The sequence below is a fragment of the Cornus florida genome, unplaced genomic scaffold (genome assembly GCF_030987335.1).
Source record: "Cornus florida cultivar Cherokee Brave unplaced genomic scaffold, ASM3098733v1 CherokeeBrave_3.0.0_Hap2_Chr02, whole genome shotgun sequence".
Taxonomy (NCBI): Eukaryota; Viridiplantae; Streptophyta; class Magnoliopsida; order Cornales; family Cornaceae; genus Cornus; species Cornus florida.
In genome coordinates, this window is record NW_026775572.1 from 20374642 (window position 1) to 20394006 (window position 19365).

Sequence of the window (19365 nt, forward strand, 5' to 3'; positions counted from 1 at the left end):
TGTTGAGGCGACCAAGTATTGATCTTAACATGATAGCAAAGAAAGAAAATCACAATTCTTCAAAAGTAAAAGTAATAAGGAAAGGAAAAAATGCAATATTATTGCATGCATGTATATTAGATAATGATTTGTTAAAAAAGGAAGAATAGTTCATCCCATTACTGAAGATTGTACCATACAAGCACCATCCAGAGTTGGAAAATCTTTCACTCTTAAATGACCGCTATGAAGGTTTTCAAGCTATAAATAGGAGTGAAGAAGAAACATTAGTATCTTAAGCAACATTTTTTTTTTTTTACACAAGATGAAGATGAATTTCACTTCATTCTGCTCATTTGCTATTCTTGTTCTAGCCTTTTGTGCGATCACTGGATCAGCAGAAGATATTGGGATTTTTGAACCATACGACGTTTACATCATCGACAACTTTGGTGGCAATGCTGCTCCCTTGTTCGTTCATTGCCAATCCGGGGACAATGATCTAGGTGAGCAAACCGTTTCTCATGGCGATAATTTCCATTGGCATTTCAGGATCAATTTTCTGAGGAATACTTTCTTCTTTTGCTACCTGAAATGGGAACAAAAGGACCTGAGCTTCAATACTTTCGACGTTGATCACATCAGCGAAAGATGTGCTGTTACTTCAACTTGCTACTGGTCGATGTCAGAAGGGGGCGTTTATTTCAGCAATGATAATCATAACTATTTGAAAGAGGTTAACTGGCCTTGACTCTTACATTTTGAATGAGATCACACAATCTATGAACAAAACAAGAATGTTTGTGGTATATGCTAATGTCGTGCTTATGAATTGTTTGTATTCAATGCTATGTTTGATCAAAATCTATGAATAAAACATTATGGTACATGCAAGTGTTGTGCTTATGAATTGTTTGAATTGAATGCTATGTTTGATCAAAATCTATGAATAAAACATTATGGTACATGCAAGTGTCGTGCTTATGAATTGTTTGAATTGAATGCTATGATTTTATTAATACTAGTAGGTATAAAGGAATGAAATCCACATGAATAAACATAAGTTCAACTACTCTATGGAGTTAGCTCAGCCTCGCAGGATCGCGACCCTTTGTCCCGACCATTGTAGCACGTATGTCGCTCAGGGCATAAAGGACATGATGACTTGACGTCATTCTCACCTCCTCCGGCTTATCACCGTTCGGGGGCATGATGACTTTGTTGGGATTTATATACCCTAGTATAGCAAATTCCTATCTAGATTAAAGTGACATATGTTCCTGACTTTTCTAAAATATTTATGCTTTATACAATTGGTGAATTTAATGTATTATATTTCGATTCATTATAGAATTGATAGTGTCCATTTGATTACAAGAGATATTTATATATGTATGTAATAGTAATCAATGCATGATATATAAATAGTAATCATAAATGGTTCATAGTCGGTAATTATGGATGGACTCATAATTAATTAAGACTTGAACTATTTTATTAATTAATAATTACTTTGATTTGTTCGGCGGATTCTTCGGGATCCTTAGACCAACACTTTGGGTAGTTCTGTAATTAATAGTTAGAGGGTTATATTTTCAATATTTGCATCATTGCTTCTTGTATTTATTTTGTATTGATTATGGTTGATCACAAAGTAAATTCGAAGGCCTTCGTGTGTTTTTAGACAAAATAATTTATTGTATATATATTTATTTAAATTATTATTTTTGTCAAACAAATGTTTTATTGTGATCGAGCCAGAAATAATCAATGGTACCAAAATAAATATATTAATTAAGTAGTCGGATTGATGGTTTTATTTATCCGATAACTAATTATGCATAGAGAGGTCAAAGTGCAATATTGACTTAGAGGTTATTTATTATTTAATTGGAGTTCAATTAATTTCTTTTAGTGGAGTAGAAATTAATTTATGAATTAATTGAATTGGGTCCATGGACCGGGCCAATTATTAATTCATTATAGCCAATAATATAATAAGCCCAAAGGATTCTCACTCATAACCCAACTTGATATTAGAATTCTATTAGATTTGAGACATGAGAATTAGAGATTAAGAAGGATTTATTGTTTCTTTTTCTTTATCTTTATGTTACCTATAAATATACATGGTCTATGTATATTTTAGGGGTGATTTTTAGTAGAAGGAAAAAAGGGATATATTTTCTCTCTAGAAAATTAGGGTTAGTGTTCTCTTCTAATGGAGGCTCCCACAAGCCTAGTTTTCCTAGGTCATTCATGGAGGCTTATGAGTGATTCCTAAAGGAAAAACAAGTACCAAGAAGATAGAGATCCAAGGAGAAGACATCTTGCTAAGGGATCTATAATAAGTGAGAACATTCGCTTTAGAGGAAAGATTTAAAGGTTTACTCAGACCTTTGATGTAAGTGTTCAATCTGTTTAATTGAATGATACATCATATTTTATTTTTGCATAAAACTTGTCTCTATGTGATGAATCAAGATCTATGAATCAAAATTCCTCGAAAAGTTTTTAAAACTTGCACGTTTCCAAACAGACTTGATGTCATCCTCACCTCCTTCTGCTTATCACCGACGGTCAGTGGTGTAGCCACAGAGGGACAAGTGGGGGCAGTTGCCTCCACTGAACTTTTAATTTTTTAAAATTTTATATGGAAAGATTTTTATATTTGTATAATTGTCCCCTCTAAAATTTGACAATGCACGTATATATATATATATATATATATATATATATATATATATATATATAACCAAAAGGCTCTAAAATTTGACAGTGCACGTGTGTGTGTGTGTGTGTGTGTGTATATATATATATATATATATATATATATATATATAACCAAATGCTCATTCACGATTATCTATCAATTTATACTTTTCTAGAAAATATGATATTTTTTCCACTTTTCCAAAATATTATATTCTTTTCCACTTTCCAAAAAAAAAAAAATTCATCAAGTTATTCTATCATACTTTTGACTTTACCACAAACAAATAGATTATTTCCATTAAATCTTCAGTCTACAAACTGTTGAGAAAAAATGTATCATATACTATAGTATAATTTATTTAAATATTATTTGTAAATATAATATTTATTATAATAATCTATATATATTTATATAGTTTAATATCAAGAAAATAAAACTATAAAAGAACCTGATAAAGTCGAGGCTAGAATTTAATTCTATAGCCTTAAGACAGATACGCCCCGCTACGGTGCTAACGGACTCTTCGGCGTCTATCTCCCAGGATACAACGACTTTCCTTCCTTTGGTAGTAACACTTCAAACCAATGGAATAGGCGAACCGGCTCGGTGAAGTACTCTCAGACTCGGATTCGGACTCGAAGTGAGTGACTAAGGTTCAAACCCAATTAGTTAGGGTTGAACCCAAACATAATCCCTAAGGTTTGAACCCAATTGGTTAGGGTCGAACCCAAACAGATTATAAAAGAAAAAGAGGGAGAAGTAAATTCAGAAGAGAGAAGATTTTGTTCTGAATTTAGTGTGTTTTGAAATGAATCCAAGGAGGGCTATTTATAAGCTTAATGGTGCCTATTCCAAATGGGTGCACCCATATTCCGAATGGATGCAACCATTGTGGACCAATGAGACATTAGAAAGCCAAAACTGATTTAGGTTCAAAAGGTGCAACCCTTGGTTCAAACAAAAACAGTTTTATAGTTTTTAATTTGAATTTAAACCCAAAACAGATTGATCCGATCCAGCCCAGCAAGCAAACTTCGGCCATTAATTCAGCCCAGCCCAGCGTACTCCACCCGCAAGCCCACTTAAATAAGTCCAATAGACAAATAAAATAAATTTCAACCACACAGGCCCAGTCCAACTTTGTGTAAAAAGGTTAGACCCATTTTACAATTAAGCCCCGCCCCGCCCAAGCCCGGACCAGGCGGGCGGCGCGCGCATGTGTGGTAGTTGGTTCGGATCCAGGCTAGCCTAGGTCCTCCCCCTCTTAAAAACTTGGGTGCCCTTGGGCCCAAACCCAAATCCCATACTAGATATATATATACTCAAGGTTGCTTTGCTACTTTTTTGATGTGGGACAAGCATTTCCCACTTTATTCACACCTATTTAGGCTTTATAAATCACTTACTTTGGAGCCAATTTCTCATTCACCCGGAAACGGATTTGAGAAAATAAATATACCACGTTCATCTCCTCGCAGAGAGGAACGCGCTCGTCAATAGATTCGCAAAAAATTCTTAGCGGAATCAATTTAAAAATCCTTCCAAAGTTTGCGTTTTCTAATGTCGTTTCCAACAATCCCCCACATGAATGAAAATTTGCGCAGATTACAAAAGGAGAAGATACAGACACTATAGAGAGTACTATTGGAAAGTTACTGCATCGGGATAGGTAGCTTTTGGCCTTGAACCTTCCCTAGTGTATTACTATCGGATTTACTGGCTAACCAGTGAACATGATGTCTTGAACTGTTCAGCCGTTGATGTAAACCAAGACAATAGCAAACACACAATTCCTTCCCACACAAAGTTGGTTCTCACGGTTGTGTTCATATGGCCCTAAACAATGCCTGGTATTTTATGAGCGCTCCAGAAAACTTAACCTTAAAAGTTCTCATAGAAGCGGCCCCACTTCACACTCATATAGGTGACTTCTTATTAAGAGTATCCTACCATACCTCACTTGAATTTTCAAGTTATAAGAGTCATTAAAAGCATAGCTTATCCTACTCATCGCTGTAGGTAACACTGTCTCATCATAGAAATGGGTAGAAGATTGAATCTTCCCAGTGCTTCTGGTGAGCCATTTAGAATTTCTGTTGTCCCTTTGAACCTAGATCTTGGGATCTCCAGTTAACTAGGTTGGGTTTCCATTAAGATGACTCGTTAGCTTTCGGCTTTAATCCCATTCCCCTCGATGAACTATACACTTGCTCTTTTGTCAAACCTTTTGTAAACGGATCCGCTAAATTATCTTTTGACCTGATATAATCTATTGAGATTATCCTACTTGAGAGCAATTGTCTAACGGTATTATGTCGTTGACGTATATGTCGAGACTTACCGTTGTACATATTACTTTGTGCCCTTCCAATTGCTGATTGACTATCACAATGTATACATATAGCGGGCACCGGTTTAGGCCAATTTGGAATATCTTCTAAGAAATTATGAAGCCACTCAGCTTCTTCACCTACTTTATCCAAAGCAATAAATTTAGATTCCATAGTGGATCTGGCAATACAAGTTTGTTTTGAAGATTTCCAAGATATGGCACCTCCTCCAATAGTAAAGACATAGCCACTTGTGGATTTAGAATTCTTTGTATCTGATATCCAATTAGCATCACTGTATCCTTCAAGTACTGCTGGATATCTAGAATAATGTAATCCATAACTTACAGTATATTTTAAATACCTTAGAACCCTAATTATTGCATTCCAATGGTTCTTTCCTGGATTACTAGTATATCTACTAAATTTATTAACTGAGTATGCTATGTCTGGTCGTGTGTAATTCGTCAAATACATTAAGCTTCCTATAATGCGAGAATACTCAAGTTGTGATATGCTAGGACCAGTATTTTTCGATAAATGAAGATTTACATCAACAGGAGTCTTTACAAGACTACTATCCTCTTTATTAAACTTTTCTAATATTTTCTCAATATAGTGAGATTGAGATAATACTAGACCATCTGATGTTCTAGAAATCTTAATTCCTAGTATGACATTAGCTATGCCTAAATCTTTCATATCAAAATTTTTGGTCAACATCTTTTTAGTAGTTTTGATTATAACATCATTACTACCCATTATTAGCATATCATCCACATATAGGCACACAATGACATATCCATTTTGAGTGTTTTTCACATACACACATTTATCACACTCATTAATTTTAAAACCATTTGACAACATCACTTTTTCAAATTTTTCATGCCATTGTTTAGGTGCTTGTTTTAATCCATATAAGGATTTACAAGTTTGCACACCTTCTTTTCTTTTCCTGGAACTATAAACCCTTCAGGTTGTTCCATATAGATTTCCTCCTCTAATTCACCATTTAAGAAGGCAGTCTTAACATCCATTTGATGTATTTCTAAGTTTTGCAGTGCTGCAATAGCTAGTAACAATCTAATGGATGTTATTCTTGTGACTGGTGAATATGTATCAAAATAATCCAAGCCTTCTTTTTGCCTGTATCCCTTAGCAACAAGTTGGGCTTTATATTTTTCAATTGAACCATCAGGCTTCATCTTCCTCTTGAAAATCCACTTATACCCTAAAGGTTTAGTACTAGGAGGAAGATCCACCAGCTCCCAAGTATGATTTTGCATGATGGATTCAATTTCACTATTTATGGCTTCTTTCCATAAATTAGCTTCAGGAGAAGACATAGCTTCCTTGTAGCTTTGTGGCTCATTCTCCAATATATATGTCAGAAAATCAGGACCGAATGACTTAGACGTTCTAGCTCTTTTGTTACGTCTAGGTTCTTCCTCATTATTATCTATAGACTCTTGGTCTATATTCTCTTGTATATTGCTATTAGCAGTATCATAATTTCTTTTAAGAGGATTTTTGCATGGAAATATATCCTCAAAGAAATAAGCATTCCTTGACTCAATAATTGTATTGACGTGGATATCAGGAATGTCTGATTTATGCACAAGAAAACGATATGCACTACTATTCTGTGCATAGCCTATGAAAATACCATCAAAGGTTTTTGGTCCTATCTTAACTTTCTTAGGAGTAGGAACCGCAACCTTAGCTAAACACCCCCACACTTTTAAGAATTTATAGGAAGGTTTTTGACCTTTCCATAATTCATAAGGTGTCACATTTGATTTCTTTTGAAGTACCTTGTTGGGAACATAATTAGCAAAGAGCAAAGCTTCCCCCCACAAATTTTGGGTTAAACCAGAACTTATCAACATAGCATTCATCATTTCTTTTAAGGTACGGTTTTTGCGTTCAGTAACACCGTTCTGTTGAGGTGAATAAGGAGCGGTAGTTTGGTGAATAATACCATGTTCTAAGCAAATGTCAGCGAATGGTACTTCGTATTCACCACCTCTATCACTTCTAAACATCTTTATCTTTTTTCCAAGTTGATTCTCAACCTCATTCTTGTAATGTTTAAACATTTCCAAGGCTTCATCTTTACTTCTTAACAAGTATACATAACAATATCTTGTGCAGTCATCAATAAAAATAACGAAATACTTTTTCCCACCTCTAGTTGTCACAAATTTAAAGTCACAGATATCACTGTGAATTAATGCTAGAGGTTCAGTATTTCGCTTTATGGAGTGAAATGAGGTTCTAGTCAATTTTGCTTCTACACATGTTTGGCATTTTTGATTTAAATCAATATTAAATTTAGGTATAGATTCCATGTTAATTAATCTACGAATAGTATCATAATTAACATGTCTTAACCTACCATGCCATACATCAGATGAGTCAATCATATAAGCAGAAGAAGCACTAGCTTTATTATTATCATTAATAGCTTTGGGTACAACAGTCATTACATTGAACTTAAATAGTCCATTACTTAGATACCCTTTCCCCACATACACCCCATTCTTAGTCAACACAAACTTGTCAGATACAAAGACCAGCTTGAACCCGTTCTTGCTTAGAAGTGACCCAGAGACCAAGTTCTTCCTGATGTCTGGTACATGCAGCACATTATTAAGAGTGAGCTCTTTCCCTGAGGTCATTAGTAGCTTGATCTTTCCTTGTCCTTCAACCTTTGCAGTAGAAGAATTCCCCATATAGAGTTGTTCTTCATTATCTATAGTTTCATAGGTAGTGAACATCCTCTTTTCAGAGCAAATATGACGAGTAGCTCTTGTGTCCACCCACCATTCTCTGTTGTTACTCACCAGGTTGATTTCAGAAACCACAGCTGAAAGATTTAACTCTGATACATCAGCTGTCAACTTATCTTCTTCAGCTATGTGCACCTCAGTGGTCTTCTTCTTGGGGTTATGATGTGTTTTGCGGCTACGACAATCTTTAGCTCGGTGTCCTATCTTGCCGCATATGAAACACTTCCCAATGAACTTCTTGTAGTTTCCTTGGTTAGGACCTTCTCCAGAGTGCTTCCTCTTCTTATTTTTCTGTCCAGCTTCCACTACATTTGCCTTTGACACCATTGAAGAATTTCCGGCTCTCTTTTCAGATGTACGGTTATCTTCTTCAATTCTCAGCCTGACAATTAAGTCTTCGAGCCCCATTTCCTTGCGCTTATGCTTCAAGTAATTTTTGAAATCTTTCCAAGTAGGTGGCAGCTTTTCAATGATTAAAGCTACTTGAAAGGATTCACTCAATGTCATCTTCTCAGCATGTATCTCATGTAGGATCAGCTGGAGCTCCTGCACTTGGCTCACGACTGTCTTGGAGTCTATCATTTTGAAGTCCAGAAATCGTCCAACCACGAATTTCTTCAAGCCGGCATCCTCTGTTTTATACTTTTTGTCTAACGACTCCCAAAGCTCTTTAGCAGTATTTATTGGACTGTACACATTATATAAGGTGTTGTCCAATCCATTGAGGATGTAGTTCTTGCATAGGAAGTCTCCATGCTTCCATGTATCAACAGTTCCAAGCTTGGTAATGTCTGTATCACCCTCATCTAACACTGGAGCAGTCTCAGTCAGATACTTATTTAAATTCAGAGTTGTAAGGTAGAACATCATTTTCTGTTGCCACCTTTTAAACTCCGTCCCGTTGAATTTTTCGGGCTTCTCCCCATGACTGACGGGAACATTAGGCACGGTAATACTCGTACTTGCCATTTGTCTGTTATATATTGATATACAGACCACGAGTCAAATTATAATAATTATAACAACAATAATAATTAAATAATTATTACTATAGTATAAAGTTTTCTGTCTTAAGATTGTTAAGAAAAAATGTATCATATACTATAGTATAATTTATTTAAATATTATTTGTAAATATAATATTTATTATAATAATCTATATATATTTATATAGTTTAATATCAAGAAAATAAAACTATAAAAGAACCTGATAAAGTCGAGGCTAGAATTTAATTCTATAGCCTTAAGACAGATACGCCCCGCTACGGTGCTAACGGACTCTTCGGCGTCTATCTCCCAGGATACAACGACTTTTCTTCCTTTGGTAGTAGCACTTCAAACCAATGGAATAGGCGAACCGGCTCGGTGAAGTACTCTCAGACTCGGATTTGGACTCGAAGTGAGTGACTAAGGTTCGAACCCAATTAGTTAGGGTTGAACCCAAACATAATCCCTAAGGTTTGAACCCAATTGGTTAGGGTCGAACCCAAACAGATTATAAAAGAAAAAGAGGGAGAAGTAAATTCAGAAGAGAGAAGATTTTGTTCTGAATTTGGTGTGTTTTGAAATGAATCCAAGGAGGGCTATTTATAGGCTTAATGGTGCCTATTCCAAATGGGTGCACCCATATTTCGAATGGATGCAACCATTGTGGACCAATGAGACATTAGAAAGCCAAAACTGATTTAGGTTCAAAAGGTGCAACCCTTGGTTCAAACAAAAACTGTTTTATGGTTTTTAATTTGAATTTAAACCCAAAACAGATTAATCCGATCCAGCCCAGCAAGCAAACTTCGGCCATTAATTCAGCCCAGCCCAGTGTGCTCCACCCGCAAGCCCACTTAAATAAGTCCAGTAGACAAATAAAATAAATTTCAACCACACAGGCCCAGTCCAACTTTGTGTAAAAAGGTCGGACCCATTTTACAATTAAGCCCCACCCCGCCCAAGCCCGGACCGGGCGGGCGGGCGCGTGTGGTAGTTGGTTCGGATCCAGGCTAGCCTAGGTCCTCCCCCTCTTAAAAACTTGGGTGCCCTTGGGCCCAAACCCAAATCCCATACTAGATATATATATACTCAAGGTTGCTTCGCTACTTTTTCGATGTGGGACAAGCATTTCCTACTTTATTCACACCCATTTAGGCTTTATAAATCACTTACTTTGGAGCCAATTTCTCATTCACCCGGAAACAGATTTGAGAAAATAAATATACCACGTTCATCTCCTCGCAGAGAGGAACGCGCTCGTCAATAGATTCGCAAAAAATTCTTAGCGGAATCTATTTAAAAATCCTTCCAAAGTTTGTGTTTTCTAATGCCGTTTCCAACACAAACATTTTCCACAATCCAAACAAAGCAAGCGGAGTTACCAGTAGGCAAAGACTCAATGCAGTGCGGTAGACAGGTAATTTGATATATTTTTTTTATCATCTAAATTTTACGATTATTATTTGATATTATAATTTTAATTAGAAAAATTATTAGTTATTACTATCAAAATTATTTTAGGACTTGTTGTTATTTGAAAATTTAGTTTGTGTAATTGTGTTATTAATTATTATTCTCTAAATAAAATTTAGAATTTTTTTTTATTTGCAGCCCAAATCAATGAAATCACATATTCAACTTTATCAAATTTTCTGATGGAATGAATTATCTGGTTATAACTTATAAGGTTAGATTTGGTTATCATGGTTTTTTATTTTTATTTTTTCTACATATGTGATATATTAGAACAATTAGGTAACTGTGTTATTTTCTTTTTAAATGTCTTATTTTTGATTCATTGAATATGAATTGTTTTTAGTATATTTAATTCAATGAAATAAATTTTGAAACAGCAAAGAATAATGTGAAAAATCATTGTGAATGTATTGAAGAGAAATATTATGAATCAATGTTTTAATTTTTACATATATTGTTTTGGTAAAAATTATATATATATATATATATATATATATATATATATATATATATTATTGTGGTTAAATATTGCCCCCACTGAAGGAAATTCCTGGCTACGCCACTGCCGGCAGTCTGTTCAGGGTTCCAAACTCAACGATGACAGCTAAACACAAGGGTTGCGCTCGTTGCGGGACTTAACCAACACCTTACACTAGCTTTAAGAAGCTGAACTTAAAACAATACGCCTCAAGCTACCTTAAAGTTAAGATAGCGTGGAATGGAAAAATATAATTCGTGTAGCTTTGAATGAGAGAAATTGCCTTTGAATAGGACGATTTCAAAGTCTTCTCAATTAGTTGAAATTAGATGAAGATCAATCACCGAATGAACTTGAATTACGATTAATTGTTTGCAATTAATGTTTTTATTTCAGTTCTTAAAAGCTAAATCATCATATTGCAGCTTATAATGTTATCTAAGCATCACTAAGCATTATTGCATGAGTAGTGAATTAACTTTGTCATGAATAGTAATTTTGAAAGAACACTAAGGTTAAGCCAAAGAAAGGGCTGGTTTTGTAGCAGAGGATAGATTTGAACATAAACATGTGCTGAACAAGTCAAGTTTTTGAGGTTCATGTCATCAAAACAATTTTAATTGTATCTCCTCACAATATATATATCCAATGTAATTCACTTATCACTTAAAGATAGTGTAAGTAATAAATTTCACAAGCTAATCCCACTCACTGTAAAGATTAATTTATATTTGTCATGTTAGGTAATTTTAGTTATTTATTTATTTATATATATTTTTTAACACTGTCCCCTCCCTGAGTTGAAATCTTGGATCCGTCCTCGGTTGTCGACGACTTCATTTATTTGCAGTCGACGGTTCTTCTCAGCAATTAATTTTTAATTTTTGAATTTATAAACATGCTTTTAAAAATATATATTAAAAATCTAGTGAAAGAAAAAATCATTAAAATTATTTTATTTTATTTATAAAATTTAAATTATTATTGTATCCATGCTACAGCATGTTAGTGCTTCATTCATTTATATGCATATACATTAATTTTTTTGAATTAAAGAAAGAATAAAAAGAATTCTTGACACTTGACAATGTCATTTATTAGCTGTCAACAGTTCTTCTTGCCAATTTTTTTTTCCTAATAACATTTGAAGACATGCTCTTAAAAATATATATTAAAAATGCATTGAAAGAAAAATAATTATTTTATTTTATATTACTTGTTTATTTCTCAACTAAAGGAAATGTCATAATTGCATGGATATATATAATATGAAAGAAACTAAAATTTTCATCCTTCAAAAAGTAAAGTAAATAAATAGTAAAGGAAAAAAAAAAAAAAAAATACTGAAGCCTACAAAGATTATTCTTCCAAGCGGATGCTGCAACATATTCATATATATATGCATATATTGAATAGAAATCCAAGAGAGAGAAGAGAGAGAAAAAAGTTTAATTTGTTTCCTTATTACAAATGATTCTTTCTTAATTAATTATCTCTTCCAAATCCCTAAAAATTTATGATATGCCTATCCAAATCCAGCCTATATTAGCAAGTAACATGGCCAGATACTACCATTTATTTTTGCTTAAAGGAAATATCACAATTGTATAAACAATAAATGAGATTTTTCCATTTTAAATTTATAATACAAGATTGAATATTAATTACGACATTTTATGCTATCTGTGTGACCCCTTTTCACTGGTATGGAAACAAGTATTGAATACTCCCCCGTCCCAAAATAGTAGTCCATCTTCCTTTTTTGGGTTGTCCCAAAATACTTGTCCACTTACCAAATCTAAACAACATATTTCACATCTTTCCATAAAATACCCTTAAAATTTTAAAAAATTTCAAACTTGATTATATATATATTTAAACTTGAAAGGGTAACTTTGTAATTTTCAAGGGGATAATGTAATAATTATATGTCCCCTTAAAAAGTTCTCCCCATAAGGGACATTCTTATGGGACGGAGGGAGTAATATATTTATATTTATTGAATAATGATTTGTTAAAAATGGAAGAATATTTGGCTCTTAAATGACTTACGTAAGAGTTTTCTAGGAATATATATATAGAGGTCCGAGGAGTGAAGAACAAACAAAAGTATATATCTTAAGCAACATTTTTTTTCACAAGATGAAGATGATGAATTTCACTTCATTATGCTCCTTTGTTATTATTGTCCTATCATTTTACATGATTACTGGATCAGCATCAGCAGATAATTTGGATAATTTGGGGTTCAATGAACAATACGACGTTTATGTCTATGATCGCTTTGGTAAAAATGCGACTCCCCAGTTGATGGTTCATTGCAAATCAAAGGATGACGATCTAGGTGAGCACAACCTTTCTCCGGGGGGCGAGTTCCATTGGCAATTCAAGGTCAATTTTCTTAGGACAACTCTCTTCTTTTGCCACATTAAATGGGGCCAAAAGGAGCTACGTTTCGATGCTTTTGACGTTAACAACAACAGATGTAAAAAAAGTTTACAGTGCTACTGGGCGGTGTCGGAAGAGGGCGTTTATTTCACTAATGGTTTAGCTAAATATTACAAAGTGTATGGCTGGCCTTGACCCATTACATTTTGAATGAGATCAAAATCTATGAATAAAACAAGATTGTTTCTGGCGTTCTTAAAGTTCTACCATTATGAATTTAAAGTTTGGGTTGATCATGTTCTTTTTCTCAAAAGTATGATGACACTTGGATGCACCTCCCTTCAATGAGCTTAATGATTTTATCGATATTAGTGATACTTGGATCCAAATCTCAAAGTGAATTGCTCGATTTATAGTTTTTGATTAGTCATTTTTACTAAATATATAATAAAATGAAGAGTCCAACTTTCTTATATTTTATATACATGACCAAACAAAACTGGTAGGTCAAACCGTCAAACAAATCACTCAACCTAAAAGTCATTTTCTTTTTATCAAGACGAGTTGTGCTAGGTTGAATGGCTGAAAAAAAAAATCATATTAGCAGGACTTAAAAGGGTTAAGTGTAAGTATTATAAAATCCCCCTATACTATAAATTTGGTGCAAATAGGTTCATGTGTAGTAAAAAATGACGATAATACCTTCACTTGAATAAATTAATAACTATAAATACAATGTAAAATGACCCTGTTGTCCAATTTGTATAAATTTGTTTTTATATTGAACAGTAAGCGTTGAATGAAAAATAAATAATAATAATAAATATATATACATATATATAGATATATTTTTTTTTCAATACGGTTTTGCCTATGATGCAGAAACACAGTGAGAGTGTCCCATGGAAAAAAAGTCCAAGGCAGAAGGATTGACTGCAGATTGGATCATGTGGTTGTTAACACTTATCCTTCTCATTTTGTATTGTAGTAAGAAGGCTCATTCACTTTTCAAGCTTCTTCTAGCAGATGTTTGTTTTAGAATCGATAAACTCTTGATCTTGATTTGGGTTTACCTGAGAAACATTGAGACAAATAACCTAAAAAAGCGTTATATGGCCATTCTCCGGGCTTCAATCTTGACTTTCAGGCACCTATGCCCCCTTAAATCTTGACTTTGATTTGGCTAGATGCTAGAAACCCATAGCTTAGCATGAGGAAGAATATGCCACAGAAAGCCACATCCGACTTTACGCAAACCCTAACCCGAGAGGGAGGGGGGTATGCACATATGGGTGAGGGGTAAAATGGGAATTAAAAGGGTAAAATAGGGTTTTTATATTTAGTTCTTGCCAAAAAGTGGTCAAAGGGGCTTATTTGCACATTTTTTGAATTTTATGGACTAACATGCACATTTTCAAAAAGTAATGACTAATTCTGCACAAACCCTATATATCAGGGGCATTTTTTGCACTTAATCTGACTTAAAATGTGTACAACATTTCTTGCCACTTAAGATTGCACAATCTCATCACTTTAAAACTGCTCTTGATAAATCAACTTCAAACTTACTTAAAAAAAAAAAAAAAAAACCTAACACGTAATAAACCTTAAGGGATTAGCCTAATTGAAAAATACTTGGGTCTTAGTGCCTCATGAAGTGTAAGTCTCAATATCATAAACTTTCTCATCTTTGCCTTCAAAGTTATCTATTCATTCCCATATACATTCAAATGCAGTCCATAGGATGATGAGGGGTTTTGTTTATTTTGTATTTCTTACACTTCCATTCTTTACTTTTCCTCTAAATTTTCTCAATTTCTACCAAGAAATAGGGCATTTTCCATCAGAAAATTATTTAATTTAAGTTTGATTTTATGCATCGAGAAGAAAAAAAATTGAAGTATGATCAAATTTGTTTGAGATCCTAGTTGAAGAAAAACAAAGTTAGGAATGAGAGAGAGAGGAACAAGAGGAGAGAGAGAGGAACGAAAGACAGAATAGTATCAAGAGCAAGTTCATCTTTTTTTCTATCCGTATTGGTATGACGGATTGTGCTTGGACTGAGGAGAGAGTATTGGGTTGTCTAAGTTCAGCTACGATAAGATGAATTAAACAAGAGCTTCGCCTAAAGCTAAATTTTTCTTATTTAAGGTTGGGTTTGTGCACACTACAAGCTCAAGTTTGCCCAGTATAGAGGCATATATACATACATATATATATATATATATATACAGAGAGAGAGAGTTATGATCTCTTGATCCCTATGGAGTAAGAAAATTAATCCACACTTTTTATATAGACCGTTAGATTAAATCTAACGGTCATTTTTCAAATTCACCTTTGGCCTTTCCTTTTAACACAAAACCACTCACCTTATTTTTAGTTTCTATATTTAATTTTATCATTATCACTTACGTAACAATAAAAGGTAATTATCAACTCTCTCTCTATTTCTTCGTGCGTTGAATTTGAATCCATGAACAAAAGTGTGGACAAAATGATTATTCTCCATGGATAAGGTTGTGAGAAGAGCTTTACTCTTTTTTTTTTTGGGTTACCTTGTTGTTTCTGAGGTGGATTCTACAGTCCCACCATAGTCCGTACATCATCATCATCCAATAATCAAACTCACAAATTTACAGATTCGATAATGAATTTCACCAAATGCCCAACTTCAAATTGAAATAGAAAGAATTTTTGTTCAAACTTTAAATGAAAGTTTCTTCAATTTCAAGTCCAATAAATCAATTCAATATTCCAAAATACAATATTACAGTATATTTGTTGGTAAATTTACTTATACTAGAGAAGTATATTAATTTACTTATACTGAGAACAATAAGATTTTTTTTAGGAAAAGGCTATAAAGATACTAGTAAAATATCTAAATAAAGACAATTTTTTAAGTAAAATATACTGGTATTATTTTTTTTCAAAGGTTTCCATTTTTTATTTTGATAATTACCTTATATTGTTAATAGGTGATAATAGTAAAATAAAATATAGAAACTAAAAATAGAATGAGAGTGGTTTTGTGAAAATTGACCCTTAGATTTAATTTAATGGTCCATATAAAAAGTGTAGATTAATTTTGCTCCATAAGAAGGCAAGAGATCAGGACTCTATATATATATATGCACACACACATATAAATCCAACATGAATAAACTGATTGCACTTTTGCAAATCCCCTGTTTATATAGAAACGATCCAAATTTTTTTTAACAAGAAAGTCTTCTTTCCATTATTTTTTTGGTAACAATAACGTGATAGAATCGAATCTTCCTGGCATTATTTTTTTGGTAACAATAACATGATAGAATCGAATCTTCCTGGCTTCAAATTATAGGTCTTGAGTCTCTTTAACTCTTCGTAATTTTAAATGGACAAGACTTGTCTACTCATCAATGAGTAGTTCATTCTTATTTGCTGTTGATGTGGTCCAATCGCACAAATAATTCGCAAAGTGATAAATTAGAAAATCAAGGTGGGTAACTAGATTTTTTCCAAAAAAAAAAGTTATTGTCCCTTTTTATCACTTTCCTGATATTATAATTACAAATTATTTATTCATTTGTGATTGGACTACATCAACGGTAGGTAGGAATGGCCTACTCACACGTAAGTAGACAAGTTTTGTCCATTTTAAATTATCCACTAAGACAGGTATCAAATCTCACCAACCATCGTCTAATCGTAAATTATTCACAAGTAATAGAATCAGAATTACCTAATTAATTTAATTAGGTTATAAGCAACACTTGTGCTTTTGCTTTCACTAGAGAGACATTATTATGAAGTTTGTTTGGTAACGTTTATATTTATTGCAAGATTTTTGAAAATAAAAACATGAATGCATATTTGGTAAAAAGTGTTAAAAATTTAAAAATTTTAATAACTAGTTAAAAATGTCATTTTAGAGAGGATTTTTTTTTTTTTTTCTTGGCTTTTTTTCAGAAGTTTTTCGGTACTATTCAAAAGACAACAAACATTACCAAATATATTTTGTGTTTTTACTTCCCTAAAGTACACCAACAAAGCAAAAAATACAAAAAATGCTTACCAAAGGGACCTTAATCAATTATACTTTCAAACACATTTACAAACATAGTCACTTTAATTGGAATGCTTTAACCCTTTAACATTTGAACGTGCTTTTGATTTTTTTCCAAAATACTCCTATAGCAAAAACACTGTTTTTATTTTAACCAAAAACAAAACGCCTAAAACAAAGGCATATCAAACGGGCCTCAGGTAATAAGCAACACTTGTGCTTTTGCTTTGACTAGAACGTGTTCAACATTTTTCGGGAGCTTGTTTGGTAAGGTTAATTTATTGTAAGATTTTTGGAAGTAAAAACATGAAAGCATTTTGGTAAAAAATGTTGCAAGTTTGGAAAATTTAATGGCTAGTTAAAAATGCCATTTTAGAGGTGTTTTTATTTTTTGTAAACAATATTTTTCCTATAGTGTAGAAGCAGCCAAAAAATCAATTTTTTGTTTCCAATTTTGGCTTTTTTTTTTTAAAGTGTTTCCGCACTATTCAAATGACAACAAACATTATCAAATATGTTTTGTACTTTAACTTCCATAAAGTAACCAACAAAGCAAAAAAATGCAAAAAAATGCTTACCAAATGGGCCTTAATCTAATTATACTTTCAAACACATTTATAAACACAGTCACTTTAAATAGAATGCTTTAATAATTAAGGAGTCCTCTCAGGAATAGCCTGTAAGAGGTTTCAGTTAGGGTTTTTCCCTATTCACATCCATTTTTTTAGTGGTTACTGGTTAGCCATGTATGATCTTCTATTGTAGCAAATCGAAAAGTTCTCTTTGTCTGATGAGGAAGATGACGGTGTTGTTGTTTCGGAGGAAGACATTAAGGATGGGGTTGAATGGTGTGCATATAGTTTGGTGGGAAAGGTGTTGCAAGAGAAGTCTGTAAATCTTACTGGTGTTCGTTCAACAATGGAGAAATTGTGGGGATGTAAAGGAAATCTCAGAGTCATTAAATTACGGGCTAATATTTTCCATTTTAAGTTTCCTAATGAAAGCAGTATGGTGAAAGTGATGGAGTATACTCCCTGGACTTTTCAGGGTCGATTGGTTGTGCTACTTCCATGGTAGCCATAAAGAAATCAAATCAATCCATGAATTTATCAATTCATACAACAAGAACAACTATGAAAAATATAATTTATAAAACATATGTTCTAGATCAATTAAATTATAAATTCCAGTTTTAATTGTTCTTTAAATAATCTTAAGATTATACTAGAGATATAAATTCCATAGATCAAAGGAGAAGTGTAGAACAATAACTTGCTTTTAGGGATTTGATAAAAACCCTTGCCTATTTCTTCTTCTTCCTTTTCCTCTTCCTTCTTCCTCCTTCTTTCTCTCTCTTTCTCTCTCAAATAATACGTGATATAATTCTAGTCCCCTTTTTCCAACCCTATAGTTATATATTTATAGGCTAAATAAATAACCCACTCCTTTTCCCAATCTACCTCAAATTAATAAAGAAAATACTAAAAATAAAATACTAAAAAGGTAACTAAAATATATATTATGTATAATCTATATATACTCTTTTTATATAAATAAAATAAATACATCATATTATCACTAAAAGACTTTCCTTATATATATATGTATATTTATTTTTATATATACACATACACTATCCATGACCCATTAAACCCCTTATCCAAATAGTCCATGGAACCCAATTGGTTGGCCATGACTACTATCCATAACCATTAAAATAAAATAAAATAACCATTTAAAACATTTAATTCCTAACCATTAATTACAAGAAAATACATAACATTTAAGTAAACAAATACACATCATCTAACACATAATTCAACTAAACAAGTATTTCAAATAAACACATAATCAACTAAACAAGTATTTCAATTAAACACATAATCAATTAATTCATATAAACAATTAAACAAATAGCCAAAAAAATCAAATAAAGAATTAAAAACACAATTAAAATAATTAATAAAATACCGAGACTATCTTTTTAAAATTAAGGGTATTACATTCTTCTCCCTTGACAAAAGGAATTCCGTCCTCGGGATTCGCCTTTACCTTCATCCATAATGTCTGAAAAGGTTGAGTGAATGACATCCTCTCGTTCCCAAGTAGATTCATTCTCATTGTGATGACTCCACTGGACATGTACCAAAGGGATGACCTTA

The 19365-nt window shown here is 32.9% G+C and overlaps 1 protein-coding gene across 1 annotated transcript; it reads left to right on the forward strand.

The window, feature by feature from the left end:
* The first annotated feature begins 304 nt into the window (after nucleotides 1-304).
* LOC132295789 (self-incompatibility protein S1-like) lies at nucleotides 305-730 on the forward strand. Its single transcript, XM_059794070.1, has one exon. The coding sequence runs from the start codon at nucleotides 305-307 to the stop codon at nucleotides 728-730; it is 426 nt and encodes a 141-aa protein (XP_059650053.1).
* Nucleotides 731-19365: the final 18635 nt, after the last annotated feature.